Consider the following 16,901-nt stretch of genomic DNA (forward strand, 5'->3'; position numbering starts at 1 on the left):
GGGAGGGGAAGGAAGGAAGGAAGGAAGGAAGGAAGGAAGGAAGGAAGGAAGGAAGGAATCACTAATATGACTGAGGCTACTATAATACTACTAAACAGATTTAGGGCCTGGAAACTATAGGGACCTAATTTCCATAACATTCACACATCTAAATCTTTTTTTAATATCCCATATTTATGTTGCGGGAAAACCTTCAACCTAGGAAGATTTAACATTTTATCATCTAGTGTGTTAAAGGGAAGTACTGCATAGCAAAATCCTTTCTAATTTTTTAAAGTCTGTATTCTAACTAATAAAATCACTGAAAACATTTCTCTATATCTTGCTGTAGCATCCTTTTTTACACTAATGGACACTCTTAGGCAACAATTCTGTTCCTAACTAACTTCTTGTCCCCAATTGGGGACTGAGCCTGGTGCCGAGGCCAATGAAGGACGTCAGACACAAGGTGCAGGTTTTGATTGCTTTTTATTGGGGTACCCCAAGGAAAAGGGCTCCTGGCCAAAATGCCAAGAGAGCCAAGAACAAAGGATTAAAAAAGCTTTATACATTTTCACTAAAGAAGACAGTGGAACAAGGCGGGATAATAAGAAATATCATCTAATAAACATTTTACTAATAATTCTACAATTTGTTCTATTGGTCTCTAGCTGTCCCTATTCCTAAACCTTGGCTAATGAATGTCCCAGGAGTTATCTAATACATCTTTTAGTTGCTGCAGGCTATCTCTATTCCTAATTTTTAGCTGAGGTCTGCAAGTTGCCTAACTCTTGTTACTTTTTACTAACTCTTGGTAGCTTTCTAACTACCCAGAATTGTTACAAGCTTTACACATGCATATTTCCTGTGGATAAGCAGTCTTTGTTTTTGCCAGACAGACTCCACAATTACAGGCTTCCTGACTTACTTTCAAGTGTGTGCCATGACCTGGTTTTATGTTAGCAGAGAGCCCATCAAAGTGTTCATGCTGGGCTGAAAATAGGAAGATTTTTTTTTTTATTAGCAAATCAATTCCACACAATCTACATAAAAGAAATTAAATTCTGTTCTGTTTTGTCACCATTCAAAAACACTATGTTTGAACTTAGCCTGGTGATTTATTTATATTTCCTCTTTGGCTCCGTTTATCTGATGAAAATGTTTGACTAGCATTCTTGGACCTGAAGCTATAAATAAAAGAAACTTTAAATCTTCCAGGTAAAGGCCATGGCAAACCACCCTCATGGTGCCAAGAAAATTGCATGGACATGTTCATGATATCGCCAGGATTAAAACTCAACTCAGCAAAGTTTATTTTTTTCCCTAATTCTGCAACCCTTCAGTGATTTGTAAGTGGGTCTGTGAGTAACTTCATTTCATATTCAAGGAATTATTAGTCAAGGGATAATTAGTAATTATTATTAAACCCCTGCGTTTGTACCTCCCATTTAGGTCAACAGGTATTTTCCTCCCTTGCAACCATGCTTACAAGCTCAGGTACACTTACCTGGTCTGAATTTGGCTGGGCAAACTAGACCTGCTATGGGTTGGCAAAGGCTGGGTGTCAAGTCCTTCAACTTTGCAGGCCTAATTTTCCAAGAGAAACCCACTGCCAAACTGCCTCTAAAATTCGCTTCTAGCCTCTCCTTCCCCATTGCTCCATCCACATTTCCTCCTTCCCTACCCACACAAAAAGGGGAGGAACCTTCCCATTTGATTCTCACAGTCCCCTCTTTCAAAGGGCCTGCTCCCTCAGAAGCTGGGAGATGCTGCAAAGCAGGAACAATCATAGGGGGAGTCAACAAAGGCCTAAGGGATAGAAGCCCCGCCCCTTATTTACATATGGGTTAAAGGCGGGGCTGGCTGCCATCTTGACTTTGTTGACCTCCCTTGGGAGACCCTTGCTCTAATCCCCATCCCTTTGAGATTCTGTGGGCTAGATAAGTGGCTCTCAAGTTGGGGTCTGAGGAAGTCAAACATTTTAACATTAGTCATTTTTAATGTATATAGACGTTGAAGTGTCTTATGACAGATTTTCATACTTATGACCATTGCAGAATCCCCATCATTACCTGATCAACATTCAGTCGCTTGGCAATTGGCTCATATTTATGACGGTTGCAGTGTCACTGAGTCATGTGATCAATCGTTGTGACCTTCTGACACGCAAAGTCAACGGGGAAGTGAGATTCACTTGGCAACTGTGTCACCCAAAAGGGTCGCGGGAGGGGGGGAGTGGATTCCCTTTTCCCGCTTTTGCAATCATCCAGGCGCCTTCCCCGACTATAAGGATGGCTGCCAGTCCACTCTAGTCCCTCACTCAGGCACCTCCACTTGCCCAGGTCGGCTGGACTCTGTTGTCTTCCTCTTCCATCCAGTTCCTACTGGAGTCTCCTCTCAGCAGGTAGATCATGTGGTGGGGTTGTGATCAGACCCTTCTCCCTCTTTCCTCTCTCTCACTCCTGCTGCTTGCTAGTCTCTCCTCCCACTGACTCTGCTCCTCCATTGATTCCCCTGCCTGCCTCCCTTTCTCTCCTTCTCTCTTTCCCCTTCCTCCTCCTCCTCTTTTCCCTACCTTTCCCAACCCTCCTTTCTCCCCCTTTTCTCAACCTATCCTCATGCGTTGCGTCCTCCCTCATTCTCTGGGGTGGAGGCCAGATGAGCCAGGAGGCCCCACTTCCCTTCTCTGTTCCCTCTCATCTCTCTCTGTTTCCTCCTTCCTGCCAAAACCTCCTCCTTTAAGTTCCCTTCCCCCATGATGCACTTAAAACGGGGCAAAGCTCACTTAATAGCTATCTCACTTGGCAGCAGAAATTTGGGGCTCAATTGTGGTTGTAAATTGAGGACTATCTGTATTAGATATTTTTGTATTACTCACTTGCACCTTTGCCAATAGCAACCTGTCAGTCTTCAATTGCTTTGAGAGCTGATGTCATCAATCAAAGTCACCATATCAGAGTTAACGTTCACTCCGCTTATTATTTATTTGTATCTTGCCTTTGCTATGTTTACAAATAACTCAAGGTGGCAAACATATCCAACACATCTTCCTCCTATTTTCCCAACAATCCTGTCAGATGGATTGGACTGAGAGAGAATAACTGGCTCAGTCCCCCAGCTGGCTTTCATGGCTAAGGCAGGATTTGAACTCAGAGTCTTCCTCTTCCTAGCCGGGTGCCTTAACCGCTAGAATGGACCAAATTGGATCTGATTCCCATCTCAATATCTAAGCCTCCTTTGGGGTGCCTCCAATTGTTGACCCCTGGTGGCTCTCTGGATGAATCACCCTGCAGTTTTCTTGATAAAGATTCGGAAGTGGCTTGCCATTGCCTGCTTCCTAGGGCTGAGTGAGAGTGACTGGTCCTAAGGTTACTCAGCAATAATGCATTTTATTTTTACAATTCTATTTGACTTTTGACTTGAGCCAGGTGACATATTTAGTCCACATAGTGCTCACATCTCCTATCTGGATAACAGATGGTATGTTTTGTTTTTGTCTATTGTCTTCTGTGTGTCTTCTCTTTCTATGTACATACAGTATTACACTGAATAATCACTGATTTGTTTTATTTCAAACAGCATAAAAGTAACACCACCACTCTAAAGTAGAAATAAAATCTCATATTGGCAAATAAAATGAGGTAAAAATACATTTATTGAGGTAAAATTGCAAAAGAAGGAACTTTTGTTGGGTTTATGACAATTATGAGTATATTTAAAATGAAACAGAAAAAAACCAGGGAAAGATTACAGAATATATTGAATTATGGGAATCTACACAATCATTGATTGTGATTAAACATTACACAAACAAGCATGATACATAAATGGGCAGGAGAGCTCTGATGGACATCTAAAACCCATGATTTATGGGTTCAGCTGTCAGATAAGCTATCTTTAATATTGAGATACCTGAACAAATGACATTAGAGCCTATCAAGCTTTTATTGGACACCTCATTTTTTAGATTGACTGACAGGCCCATTCCTTCCATTTCCAAGGCTCCACAACTGCAAGCAACTTGATGCGGCATAGACTGCACAATCAAGGGAGGTGTAGTAGCAAAAGCTAAGGAATCTCTGCTTTAAAGGCTTTCAGCCATACCTGCTTGGCAAATAGGGATTTTTCCAAAATTTTGCCTATGGATGCCCCTTCTTTGAGGGGAGTGTCATGTAGACACCAATGGGCAAATAGAAACAGGGCAGAAGAGTCTCTCCAACCAAGGAAGCATCTGAGAATGTATGGAGCAGAGCTGCTGTGCTGGCCTCAAAAAAGGCCAGTTGCCCCTCTTCGCAGTTGAGAGAGACGCGGATCCTCTTGGGCCTCTCAGTCAGGACCAAGTCAGAGCATTCTGATGGAGATATGGCTATGTATTTCCCTTCCCATTCCCCAATCTGCCAGTGTCTGGTCTGCACATCAACATCTGTTAAATTCACTGGCTTGTTGGCAACCCCTACACCCCATCCATCTCTGTCTCCTATAATAACTTCCCAGAAATGTCGCCCTGATGAGAACATCTGACAGCCAAGGACATAAGGATTAGTTTTAAATCTCTTGCAGTTTGGGACAGCATTTATTTCTTCAACTGGCTTAACTCCTTTGACGCTTTTTCGATCTTCAGAGACTTCGAGGCCAGGATGGGCTGTGTCTGGATCCAGAGTTACATTCTCTGTAAGGGGGAAGAGAAGAAGGAAGGAAGAAGAACAAGAGCTTCAGCTGCAGGCCTGGTTTGTGTCTTCACCCCCAAGAGTTTAACCCTCTTGTGTGAATGGAGTTCAACTTCCAAACACACACACACAACCAGGATTGGAAGACTTGGCAATTGTAAGACTTGTGGAATTCAACTCCCAGAATTCCCCTGAAGGGTCTGCTAGTGTCCAGGTCCCTTTGCTCCCTTTTCTCCAAGCACTCGGGCTCTCCCACTGTCTTTGACCCATCCTCTGTTAATTGCTGGCCTGTTCAGCGGCCCTCTGCATCTGGCCTTCTCGTCCCACTCATTTAGGTTGCTTTTGCCACCTGCCAGTGCATCTGGCTCCCCTCCATCTGCCACTCAGCTGCACAACCTCCGGATCCATTGATTAGATGTCCTGCTCTTGGCTCTGCCGCTCAGCTGTTCATCTCTTGGCTCCGCTGGTTGATTCCCCCAGTCTCTAGTCTCCCATGTGGCCACCACTCAGCTGATCGACCTCCAGCTCTGCCATACTAGCTGGAGAATTCTGGGAAGAGAAGTCCACAAGTCTCACAGTGGCCAAGGTTGAAAACGCCTGGCCACATCCTTCAAATCCTTCATTGTGCTCCACCTCTTCTGGCCTCCCTGCACAATTCTCTTTAGCTTCCATCTTGCAGGTGAGATTAATGGGACTGGGAGTGAAAAGTGGTTTGGCTTTGCCTTCAGTGAGTTGCTGGGAGGGCCCAGGTTGAACAGGGACTCTGTCTGGACCATTAATCCAGAAGATCAGGCAGAGCGAGAGGCTGCCATGTTTCAATTCTGAACTGGTAAGAGTCAGAAGGATCCTCCAGAGGTAATTTAGGATGTAAGGAAGATCCGTCCTTTTCTCTGCAAGCATCAGGGTATCACAGGCATGTACAAAAGGGGAGGATCTTGCACAGGAAACCTCTGCTTTCATCAAGGCCCACAAGGTGGAGACAAACCTAGTGCTCAAACTTTGCTATTTGCTTTGACCCCAGGATCTCATTTCTCTGCTCCCAAAGACCTGGTCTCTCACCAACTTATAGTCAGGCAGTAAAATCAACAGAATGTTATTAGCTTGGTAGGAATTCAAGATTCCTTTCAGTCCCAGGCCATATTTTCCCATTTGTCCAGGTATTTCATTCTACACCACGATTGACTTCAATTTTCTAGATTATGTATAGAACAGAATGGAATAGAAGTAGAGTAGAAGTTAGAGTAGAGTAGAGTTGAGTAGAGGTAGGGTAGGGTAGGGTAGGGAAGGGAGAAGAGGAGAGGAGGGGAGGGGATGAGAGGAGGAGAAGAGAAGAGAAGAGAAGAGAAGAGAAGAGAAGAGAAGAGAAGAGAAGAGAAGAGAAGAGAAGAGAAGAGAAGAGGCTTTATTTGGCCAATTGTGATCAGACACACAAGGAATTTGTCTCCTGTGCATAAGCTCACAGTGTACATATAAACAGCAACTAATAGATCATAAATAATAAAATCATTAATGTTTACTGGATCATCATAATCTTTAAGGTATCTAATCCTTAAAGGGCCTCTCTCAGATACCCTTGTTTGGTTTCCTTGGACTCAAGTCAGGAAATAAGGAATATGGAAAGCCAGAATGTCATTGGTAGCTATATATATTCTATCAGGTATACATATATGCTACTATATATTCCATATACGGGTGGTCCTCAATTTACAGCCATTTGTTTAGTGACCATTCAAATGGCGGCATTGAAAAGTGATTTATGATCAGTTCTCACATTTACGACTGTGGCAGCCTCCCCAGTCACATGATCAAAATTTGGACACTTAGGAACCGGCATCTATTTACAAGGGTTAAAGCCTCCCAGGGTCCTGGGATTGTCCTCTGCATCCTTCCTGGGGAGCTTCTGACAAGCAAAGTCAATGGGGGAAGCCAGATTCGCTTAACATTGTAGGGATGATACAATGGTCATAAGTGTGAAAAACAGTGATAAGTCACTTTTTTCAGTGCCGATATAACAGTCAACTGGCAGCCCGAGCCACCACCAGACGCAAAGCCAGACATCGAGACACCACCAAGAGGGATCAGATGACAAAAACCCTAAAAGCGGCGCTCCCGGCAGACATCTTCAGGGCTGCCACAGCTATGCTGGTTGGAGTGTGGGGACAGGAGTGGGGAATAGAGATAGCTGGGGATTTGTAGCCAAAATAAAATTATTCCTCCTGGGAACCAAGGACGTTATTGTCAGCTGTTGGGGAGGCATGGACTGAAACCAACTGGAGTTGGGGCTGTGACTGGATTAGACCATCTGATGGACATGTGGATTGGGGGGAAAGAACTTTGATTTTTAATTTGGGTGGGGAAAAATGGGACTTTCAGAGTCGGTTTTCACCAGATGTGCCAATACGACATGACTAATAAATCTGGACTTTGAGGAAAACCTAGGCCTCAGAGATTTGATTGTGTTGGGCCTGTTACTTGGAACCCTGACATCCCATTTTTAGGTAGCACATCTTTAATGAAAGAAAACTCCTGTTCCCCTCCTGGTGGTCAAGACAGAAGGCCTTTCCACAGAGAAATGAAGGTGTCTCTTCCACTGATCCTGAAATTGATCCCTCTTTGATCCATGTTACACTGACACAGAATCCCTCTTGGATGCTCAAAATGTCATCCAGCATAATCAAAATATCATCCAGTATCATCAAAATGTCATCCAGCCTAAAACCCAGGTGGCTGTATTTTACCTCTCATTTTTTTCATGCCACTTTTCAGAAACACAGTGATATCAATGTAATCCCAGATAGTCCACTTCGGGTCTCCAAGTAAATCCACCGGATTCTCATATGTTTCCTCAGCCTGGTACCTGGAAAGACAAAAGAACATTGTTTATCAACTTGCCAACGGAAGAAGCTTTCTAAAACATCAGATGGTGCTTGAGGATTGCCTAGCTACAGGATTCAATCTCAGTCACTGGGACAAGGGAGGTTTTATCTTCTGAGCTTTCGGACTTCTGCTGGAGCCCATCCTCAGGGAACTTCTCTCTCTCTCTCCAGGATGTGTGCACTGGGCTGTTCTACACATTGTATTTATGTAGATCCTGATCCGGAACTGCACTCATCCACCCCCATCAAACTAAGTGAGAGATCTAATAGAGACCACTAAGAATCCGTTCTGAGGTCCCTACGCTTTATAAAATTATTATTAATAATAATAATGATGATGATGATGATGATGATGATGATGATGATGATGATGATGATGCACGGATTGAAGATAAGCAGCAAGAAAAAAATCACAAAGTACCGGGACTTGCAAATTGAAGTTGAGCGACTGTGGAAAAAGAAATTGTGTGTTGTCCCAATTGTAATTGGAGCCCTTGGAGCAATACCCAAAGGGCTACCCTGCTATTTAGAAATTCTAAATTTGCCAGACTTGAACATTTTGACTCTACAAAAAACCACCTTACTCAGAACAGCTTACATCCTCTGACGATACCTTAACAGTTCCTAGGTCCTTGGTTAGGACTTGAGCTGCTGAGCTATTAACCAGCCTCAAAGGCTGTGAATCTCACTAAAGATTAACTAATAATAACAATAATAATTTTGACTCTACAAAAAACCACCTTACTTGGAACATCTTACATCCTCCGACGATACCTTAACAGTTCCTAGGTCCTTGGTTAGGACTCGAGCTGCTGAGCTATTAACCAGCCTCAAAGGCTGTGAATCTCACTAAAGATTAAACAACAACAACAACAACAACAACAACAACAACAATAATAAAATTCTTGTGAATCCCTTGGACAAAAGGATGGATTGTATCTTACTAAATTTGAAAATGGCTAAAGTGGGTGTGGTAGGTAATGAATCAAGAAGATGGGTATAACAATCAAACTGATGTTGATGGATTAAAAATAATGCAATGAAATTTAATAGAGACGAATGCAGTCACAACTAATCCTCAATTTATGGTTATTTGTTAGCAATGAGTTACAACGGCTGTCAAAAAAGTGAGACAGCTGCCAGATTGGGAATTGTTCTACCAGGCTTCGATACTTACTTGGGTGAAAGAGTGGGTTATGTTTGAGGCACAAAAGACTACTGACCTTGGAGGGACATGATCTCCAAATGGGTTGGCATGCTTCTTTATGGTATGGAAAAAACAAAATACATAGCTATTTCCAAAGACGTTATATTAGGAATGCACTATTATCAGTATGGGAGAAAATTAAAGAACAACACTATTTGAAAATACTGGTCTGGCTTTCCACAATGGAGGCACTGATTTATCCAAATGTTATTGATATAGAGAATATTACTAGATATAAAGATATTTTAATGATATTATCTCAATCCCTTGATCAGTCAATTCCTGTTTAGTTTTGTATCTGTATGTACAGATACAATCTAGATATGAGAATGATGTTAAAATATATGGTTTATATAAAGAATTAACAGAATTAGATCAAATATTAACAGGGACAGATGAAAATTTAATAAAGAAAATATGTAGCTATTTGTTAAGTATTAAGATGGAAGATGAACAAGCAAAAGAAACAATAGTATGGGCTAAAAAAAGATTCTAGGCCCCATTGTTGTCGTAAGTCGAGGACTACCTAGTTCAGGGGTCGGCAACCTTAAGCACTCAAAGAGCCACAAAGGTCCTAACCGGAAGCCCCCTGTTCAATTCTGGAGCTGACCGGAAGTCCATTCCCCCACCATAGAGTCTCCTCCTAGCGCGGCATCCTTTTTCCTCTACCTGTCCTAACTGAAAGCCCTATCAATTGTGGAACCAACCAGCAACAGGGAGCCGCAGCAGAGGGATGAAAGAGCCACATGCGGCTCCAGAGCCGCGGGTTGCTGACCCCTGGCCTAGTTGCAAGGGAAGCTGAATACAGATTGAAGACGAATGTGAACCAGCAGTGTGATCTACCAGAAAAAGGTGCATGATCAGAAGCAAAGTTTCCAAATCGGGGTTTGTGCTACTTCCACTTTGTACTGGGCTGAAGGGTTGAGTTTTGTGAACCGTATATTAAAAAATATTGTAGAAGGAAAGAGAAGAACAATAACACAACTAGAAAGATTTTTTTGAAGAGATATTAAAAGTAAACATTTAGTCTTGAGGTGAAACAATTCACAGAGGACATTAACTGTGAAATCAACAACAAGGATTCAAAATACTTTTCACAGAAAATGAGATAGATACAAAAGTGAGTTCTTCTTATAGTAAACTAATGGATCATTAAATAGACAAAGTAATAGAAAAGAAAGAAACTAAAGTATTCTGAGATTTTCAAATTCAAAGATGACTACCTGTTGATGCCTAACACCCCAGGCTTAACAATTGTTGATGAGAAAGACAAAGAAGCCTGAATAGTGGACATGGCTCTACCTGGAAACAGCAGAATACAAGGGAAAGAACTAGAGAAAATAACAAAATACAAAGTCGGCAAACAGAAGTAGAGCAACTATGGCAAAAGAAAGCAAAGATAGTATCAATTGTAATCGGCATTAACACCATCAGACGATTGCAAAAGGCAGCTTTATCTGGAACAGTTTACATCCTATGATGATACCTTTAATACCATCAAACATCTTTCTATCCTTGGGAAGGACTCAATAGGTGGATAAAAATGCCAAATTCAGTCTAAATATCTGGTTAACTATGAGACGACCTATAATAATTCACCATGTCAAACATAGCTAATTATATTGTGTTGAGGTTGTCTGAAGAAATATCTACAAAGCCCTGAAATACACTACATTGTCTTTAAATTAAAATAGTGATAAATATAAACAGAAGTTTCCAAAATAGGAAAACTGCTGGAGGCACTGCCGATCTCTGAGACTGTAAAATCTCAGAGATTTACTCTGAGATACACAAAGATACACTTACCTCTTCAAGTTGCTTCCAATGTCCTAAAAAAAAGAGAGAGACAAAGCATTGAAAGTAAATAAATGAGTGAAATGTCCGGACAACCAGACATATAAAGTATTTCCATTTTAAAAAAAAAAATCCCATTGCTCTTTTTTCCCCAGTTGTTCACCTCTTTTAGGAAGAGTATTGTTTTTAATTTCGTATGTATGTATGTATGTATGTATGTATGTATAAAACATAATAGCAAAAAGAAAAAACTATTTGAATAACAAAATAGTGCATCAATAGGATAAAAAAATCCCCTGCATTTATGCTTCCAGGCACTTTGGAAAATCCAGGTGGTGATAATACTTTGGAGAAGGTCATCAGTGTTGGGGTTCTCCTTGGCCTGGAGATTTAAGGGGAGGGGGAGACCCTACAAAGAACACCCACCACCACATCCCCTAATAGGGCATAGGAACCCTAAGCAGGCATTCTTAAAATTGTGAAGAATATATAGACAATTGACCAGAACTTTGAATTCCTGCTTTTTCTGAATTACATTATGTATCCCTAATATAAGCCATTACAGGTAGTCCTTGACTTTCAATAGTCCATTTAGTGATTGTTCGAAGTTACAACAGCACTAAAAAACTGACTTATGACCATTTTTCACACTTAAGACTGTTGCAGCATCCCCATGGTCACATGATCAAATTCAGCCGCTTGGCAACTGATTCATATTTATGACGGCTGCAGTGTCCCGGGGATCATGTGACCAGAATTTGTGACCTTCTGACAAGCAAAGTCAAGGGCAAAGTCAGATTCATTTAACAACCATGATAGAAAAAAAAATGAACTCCTGATGCTTGATTTTGCTTATTAGACTAATCTGTTTTTATAGACATGGCTAATAATTACTAAATATGCCAAAATAAAGGCTGTAATTTTATTTTGTATTTTACTGTGCACAAAAAAGTAGAAAGACAATGTTTTTTTTCTTTTTTCATTTATCCTACACTTCTTTCCCATTCTTATCCTTCTCCATTTCCCCGTTTTCTTTATTTTCATTTGTACTTTTCACTATTACAATTTCAATTAAATTTATGAAGAAAAAAAAGGAGAGAGTCAAAAAGAGTATTCTGTGGAGGGGCTAAATAAGGCAGAGATGAGCAATAAAGATGATAAGGGGTCAGGAAGCCAAACTGTACAATGAATGGCTAAGGCAGGAGTCTGCAACCTTAAACACTCAAAGAGCCATTTGGACCCGTTTCCCATAGAAAAGGAAACACTGGGAACCACAAAACCTGAGTGCGCATGGCCAACTCACGTCACTCACTCCCACCCAGTCATATGACACATACCCCAGCCACGCCTACTCGGGTTTTGTGGCTCCCGGTGTTTTCTTTTCTGTGGGGAAACAGGTATCTCTGTCTGTCTGTCTAACAGTCTGTCTGTCTCTCTTACTCCTTCTCTGTCTCTCTCATCTCTTTATCTCCGTCTCTTTCTCTCTCACCTCTCTTTTTCCCTCTGTCTTTCTCTCATCTCCCTCTTTTTCTCCGTCTTTCTCTCTCCTGTCTCTCGTCTCTTTCTCCCTGTCTCTCTTTATCTCTCTCTTTCTCACATGTGTGTGTGTGTGCATGTGTGTCTGTTCCCCCTTGAATCATTTCCAAAAACAGATGGGGGTTGGTTTTTGTTTTGTTTTGTTTTGCTGATGTTGTTTTCTTTTTCTTTGGGTGCTTTTTACCATATGACTTAAATCAAGAGTCATTTCAGTGCTGTAGCTCCCTGTCAGCTGAACCAACCACTGGCTGGCCTCGCCCCTCGCTCTCCCCTCCCAGTCACTCCTTCCCTGGCCCGAAAAACTTTCCGCCCTGAGACACTGGCCTGGCCCAAACCGGCTGCAGCTGATGCTCCGTGTTGTAATGGGCTCCAGGAGGAGGAGGGGACACCATCTCCGCCATTGTGAAGCATGCTAAATTTAACTATGCTGCGAGAGCAGGTGGCAGGCAATGGAGGTGACGAGAGCAGCAGTGTCAGCTCCAGCCGGGCCAGGCCACTGTCTTGGGGCAGAGAGCAACTTGTATGTCTCCCTAAGCGACTGAGGTGCACGCAGGACCAACAAGGGCCGGAACAAGAGGCAAGTACAGGGTACTTCGCTCCCACTCTGAATATGGAGCGAGTCTCCATTCCCCGCCGTCGCCCTTATCTTCTTAGGGCAGGCAAGGAGTGACAGGGAGTGGAAGGCAAGGGGCGGGGCCAGCCAGTGGTGGGTTCAACCAACAGGGAGCCATAGCAGGGGGACAAAAGAGCCGCATGCGGCTCAGGAGTCACGGGTTGCCAACACCCAGGCTAAGAGAACTTGGTATGCTTAGCCTAACAAAGAAAAGGCTTAGGAGAAGATAGTATTATCTTCTAATACTTGAAGGGCTCTCGTAGGGAAAAGGGCATCGATTTACTCTCAGTAGCACCTGAGGGCAAGGAGTGGAAGCTCATCACAAGGAGATCCAACCTAAAATAAGTAAAAATTTCCTGACAGTGGGAAGTATTTATCAGTGGAACAGCTTCCCTCCCAGAGTTTTGGGTGCTCCATCACTGGAGGATTCCAATAACAGTTTGGACAACCATTTTTGGGGGATGGTTATGAGGTCTCCTGCCTTGGGTAGAAGATTGGACCAGAAGACCTCCAAGGTCCCTTCCAGCCCTAGGATTCTATGATCTCAACTTCCTGACTGACCTGTAAGAGTTTGCTGAGTGGCTGCTGATGCTTCTCTTCTATCTCCTGGATGAGATGGTCAAGAGAGCCCAGTTCCTCCATGTGCTTGGCCAAACCCTTCTCCTTTCTTGCCATAATATCCTTCTCTGTCTCTTCCATTTCACTCAACAGAAGCTTCTCCTGTCCTTCTAACCAGAGTTGTAGCTCTCTGAATTCAGCCACTACATATTTTTTTACTTTTTTCATGATGTCCTAGAACAAGAAAGAGAAAAAGCAAAAGGCATATTTTTATTTTAATTATTTTACTTAATTATTTTAATTTTAACTTTAATTGTTATAATAATTAAACAGATTCCTAGAAATGAGGTGGGAAAGTTGCCTAAGGCGGAAAAAATGCCCTTTTGCTATTAAAAAGCGCAGCGGGGGAAAAGATTTCTTTTTAAAAAATGGCTCCAGTTTAAATGATCTCTCACAAAAATTTTCTTGGCAATTAGAGATTCCAAAAAAGGAGACAGAAAAATGTTTGAGTTCACAATTTTTTCAATAGGATGAAATATGGTTTGCATTAATTTATTATGCCAACCAAACCCATTGTATAAAACACAGCTCATGGGATAGGGGCACTTAACGCAACTGTGACTCATTCAGTCAATGGTGACATCTCAGTCCCCAGGTTAAGACCAAGTTCTGTCCTAATACCATCTTTAGCTTGAATTTCATTTAAGTCAGAATTTGTACTTACAAACAGGCTGCCTAATTATTAAAAATGGCAGATGGGGTTCTTCTTCCTATTAGCTCTGAAGCTCCTCGCCCTTGGATCAATACTTACAAGCCTCTCCTGCACTGTTTGCTCTGTGTCTCTTTTGTATGTAGATATTTTTTCTTTCTGCTCCTTCTGAGCCTTCAGGCAATCCTCCACCTTGATCTGGAGAGAAAATACAAGTTTTGAGTTCCATAAAGAATTGCATCAGAGGGAAGACCCGGTTAGAAGATATATCCAACCGTCATAAATACATGGCAGTTGCCAAGCTTCCAAATTTTGATCATGTGACTACGGAATGCCTGCAATCATCACAAGGGTGAAAAACATTCATTGCCGTTGTAACTTTAAACAGTCACTAAATGAATAGTGTTCTAACTTTGAACAGTCACACTAAGCTAATGGTTGTAAATCATTTACTATGGTAAATCTGTCTTCAAAAAATTGCAGCCACAGAGGATAAAGCAGGAGGTGAAGGTCTCAAGTTGGAATTAGGAAAGTTTGTTAAAGGAATGGCCGAGGTAGAATGTTGCACATGATGTAATAAGACCAGTAACGAATGATGGGACACTGCTGCCTAGCAACAGGAAAATTACAAGAAAGTTAGAAGGACTCCATTAGAAGGATGCTAACTAAGGCATGTAGACATAAACTTTTGTAACTTTTTTTTAGGATAGAATAGAATTATTTATTGGCCAAGTGTGATTGGACACACAAGGAATTTGTCTTGGTGCATATGCTCTCAGTGTACATAAAAGAAAAGATACGTTCATCAAGAATCATAAGGTACAACACTTAATGATAGCCATAGGGTACAAATAAGCAATCAGGAAACAATATCAATATAAATCGTAAGCATACAAGCAACAAAATTACAGTCATAGAGTCATAAGTGGAAGGAGATGGGTGGTGGGAACGATGAGAAGATTAATAGTAGTGCAGACTTAGTAAATAGTTTGACAGTGTTGAGGGAAATATTTGTTTAGCAGAGTGATGGCATTCGGGAAAAAACTGTTCTTGTGTCTAGTTGTTCTGGTGTGCAGTGTTTTGAGGGTAGAAGTTGAAACAGTTTATGTCCAGGATGTGAAGGGTCTGTAAATATTTTCACAGTCCTCTTTTTGACTCGTGCAGTGTGCAGGTCCTCAATGGAAGGCAGGTTGGTAGCCATTGTTTTTTCTGCAGTTCTAATTATCCTCTGAAGTCTGTTTCTGTCTTGTTGGGTTGCAGAACCAAACCAGTCAGCTATAGAGGTGCAGATGACAGACTCAATAATTCTTCTGTAGAATTTTATCAGCAGCTCTTTGGGCAGTTTGAGCTTTCTAGCTTATAATAATAATAAAACACACACCCCTTTTGATAAGAAAGCTTATTAGCATAAAACAGGCAATTTATGAAGGAGGTTAAAGTAGGTCAGGACAAGAAATTTAAAAAAAACCATGTCAAGGAACCAATGAGTGATTCTTAGTCTGATCTGACAGGATCTGGTCTGACAGGATAAAGGCTTTTTAAATTGGGTTTTGATAGGGGTTTTAAAATGATTTTAGTTGGATATTTTAAATTTGGCTGAATGATTTAATTATTTTAATAAGCTTTTAATTTTTGTTGTATATTGTTTTTACCAAGGCTGTTCACCGCCCTGAGTTCCTCGGGAGAAGGGCAGTATATAAATATAATAAACTAAACTAAACTAAATCTAGGATGTTAACTTCCTTAATCTAAACTGTATAAAATTTGTATTTGTATATGTTGGAGTCTTGGCTTCTTTTAGCTGCAGAGACCCTTTTGCTGAAGTACTTCAATAAAAGTCCCTTGAATCTTCTCTTCAGTCTGGTTCTGATTGATGGTTCTGCACCAGGCTAAGCCCAATTTGCAGACAACAGAAAATTGGTTCAAGGATTGCCAGGAAGGCCAAGGATCTGGATGCTCCTCCGCAGCGATTCCTCCTGGCTGACTCCTACCTGGTATTCCTGAAAAGCCTCCTCCGCAGGGATCACCGAGTGGCCCTTGTGCTCTTTGGATCGGTCGCAGACCACGCAGATGAGGGTCTCGTGGTCCTTACAGAAGAGCTTGAGGGGCTCCCGGTGCTTCGGGCAGAAGCTCCCTCCTTCCTCGCCCCAAGGACCTCCGTATCGCCTGGCCACTTCCAGCACAGACGCCAGTTTCCTGTTGGGGAGGAGGCTGCGGGGCGCGAAGGTCTGCCTGCATTGGGGACAGGAAGCCTCTGATTCCGACGTTCCCCAACTGCGGGTCAGGCAGCCCCGGCAAAAGTTGTGGCCGCACTCCGGGATGAGCACGGGGTCCTGGAAAAAGTCCAGGCAGATGGAGCAGGTGGCTTCTTCCACCAAATCCTGCAAGGACGCTTCGGCCGCCATCGCCGCCTCCAAAAGGAAAGAGAAAGTTAAGTTTTGCTTCTTTTCCTCCAAATCAGCTGACCGCCTTTGGGCTCTGCCCAGACAGGAAACCGAGATGAATTATTGCTCTTGCGGTCAGCTTCGCTGGCTTCTTAAAGAAAAACTACAGTATTTTAAAAACAACAATTTGGAGAGGAGGAAAAATTCACGGGACGGATCCCCAATCAGTTATTCTTGGCCCAACTAGCTCGTTAAAGGGAAAATTGTTTTAAAAACTGGAGAGAAGCAAACATCCCTGGGACGAATCCCGATCAATTACAATTGATCCCAGCATCCTGTTAAAGAGGAAAAAAAAAAACTGGGGAGAAGTCAACATTCATAGGATGCCACCCCCTCCCCCATCAATTATTGATCCATGGATCCTGATAAAGGAGAGGTGGAGAACCTTGGCCCCTTTATGACTTGTGGATTTGAAATGGTATATAGGGCCTCCTGTTTGAGCAGGGGACTAGACTAGAAGATCTCCAAGGCCCCCTTCAGCTCTATTCTGATTGATTGATTGACTTCAACTCCCAGAA

General features: G+C 42.2%; 1 protein-coding gene across 1 annotated transcript; it reads right to left on the reverse strand.

Moving 5' to 3' along the window:
* Positions 1-3,616: 3,616 nt before the first annotated feature.
* On the reverse strand, positions 3,617-16,393 carry LOC148115691 (E3 ubiquitin-protein ligase TRIM39-like). Its single transcript, XM_087883948.1, has 6 exons — positions 15,931-16,393; positions 14,042-14,137; positions 13,234-13,464; positions 10,536-10,558; positions 7,385-7,503; positions 3,617-4,648 (listed from the first exon to the last, which is right to left on the reverse strand). The coding sequence occupies exons 1-6, from the start codon at positions 16,342-16,344 to the stop codon at positions 4,119-4,121; spliced, it is 1,413 nt and encodes a 470-aa protein (XP_087740074.1). The 5' UTR covers positions 16,345-16,393; the 3' UTR covers positions 3,617-4,118.
* Between the last annotated feature and the right edge of the window lie 508 nt (positions 16,394-16,901).

Source organism: Pantherophis guttatus, chromosome 2, assembly GCF_059756535.1.
Source record: "Pantherophis guttatus breed Tessera chromosome 2, ASM5975653v1, whole genome shotgun sequence".
Taxonomy (NCBI): Eukaryota; Metazoa; Chordata; class Lepidosauria; order Squamata; family Colubridae; genus Pantherophis; species Pantherophis guttatus.

Excerpts from the sequence above, each read along its gene's own strand:
- LOC148115691 (XM_087883948.1), bottom strand. The coding sequence starts at position 16,344 with ATGGCGGCCGAAGCGTCCTTGCAGGATTTGGTGGAAGAAGCCACCTGC. Across the intron at positions 14,138-15,930 it reads AGGCTTTTCAGGAATACCAG|ATCAAGGTGGAGGATTGCCT; the intron begins GTAGGAGTCAGC and ends TTTTCTCTCCAG. Across the intron at positions 13,465-14,041 it reads AAACAGTGCAGGAGAGGCTT|GACATCATGAAAAAAGTAAA; the intron begins GTAAGTATTGAT and ends TTCTTGTTCTAG.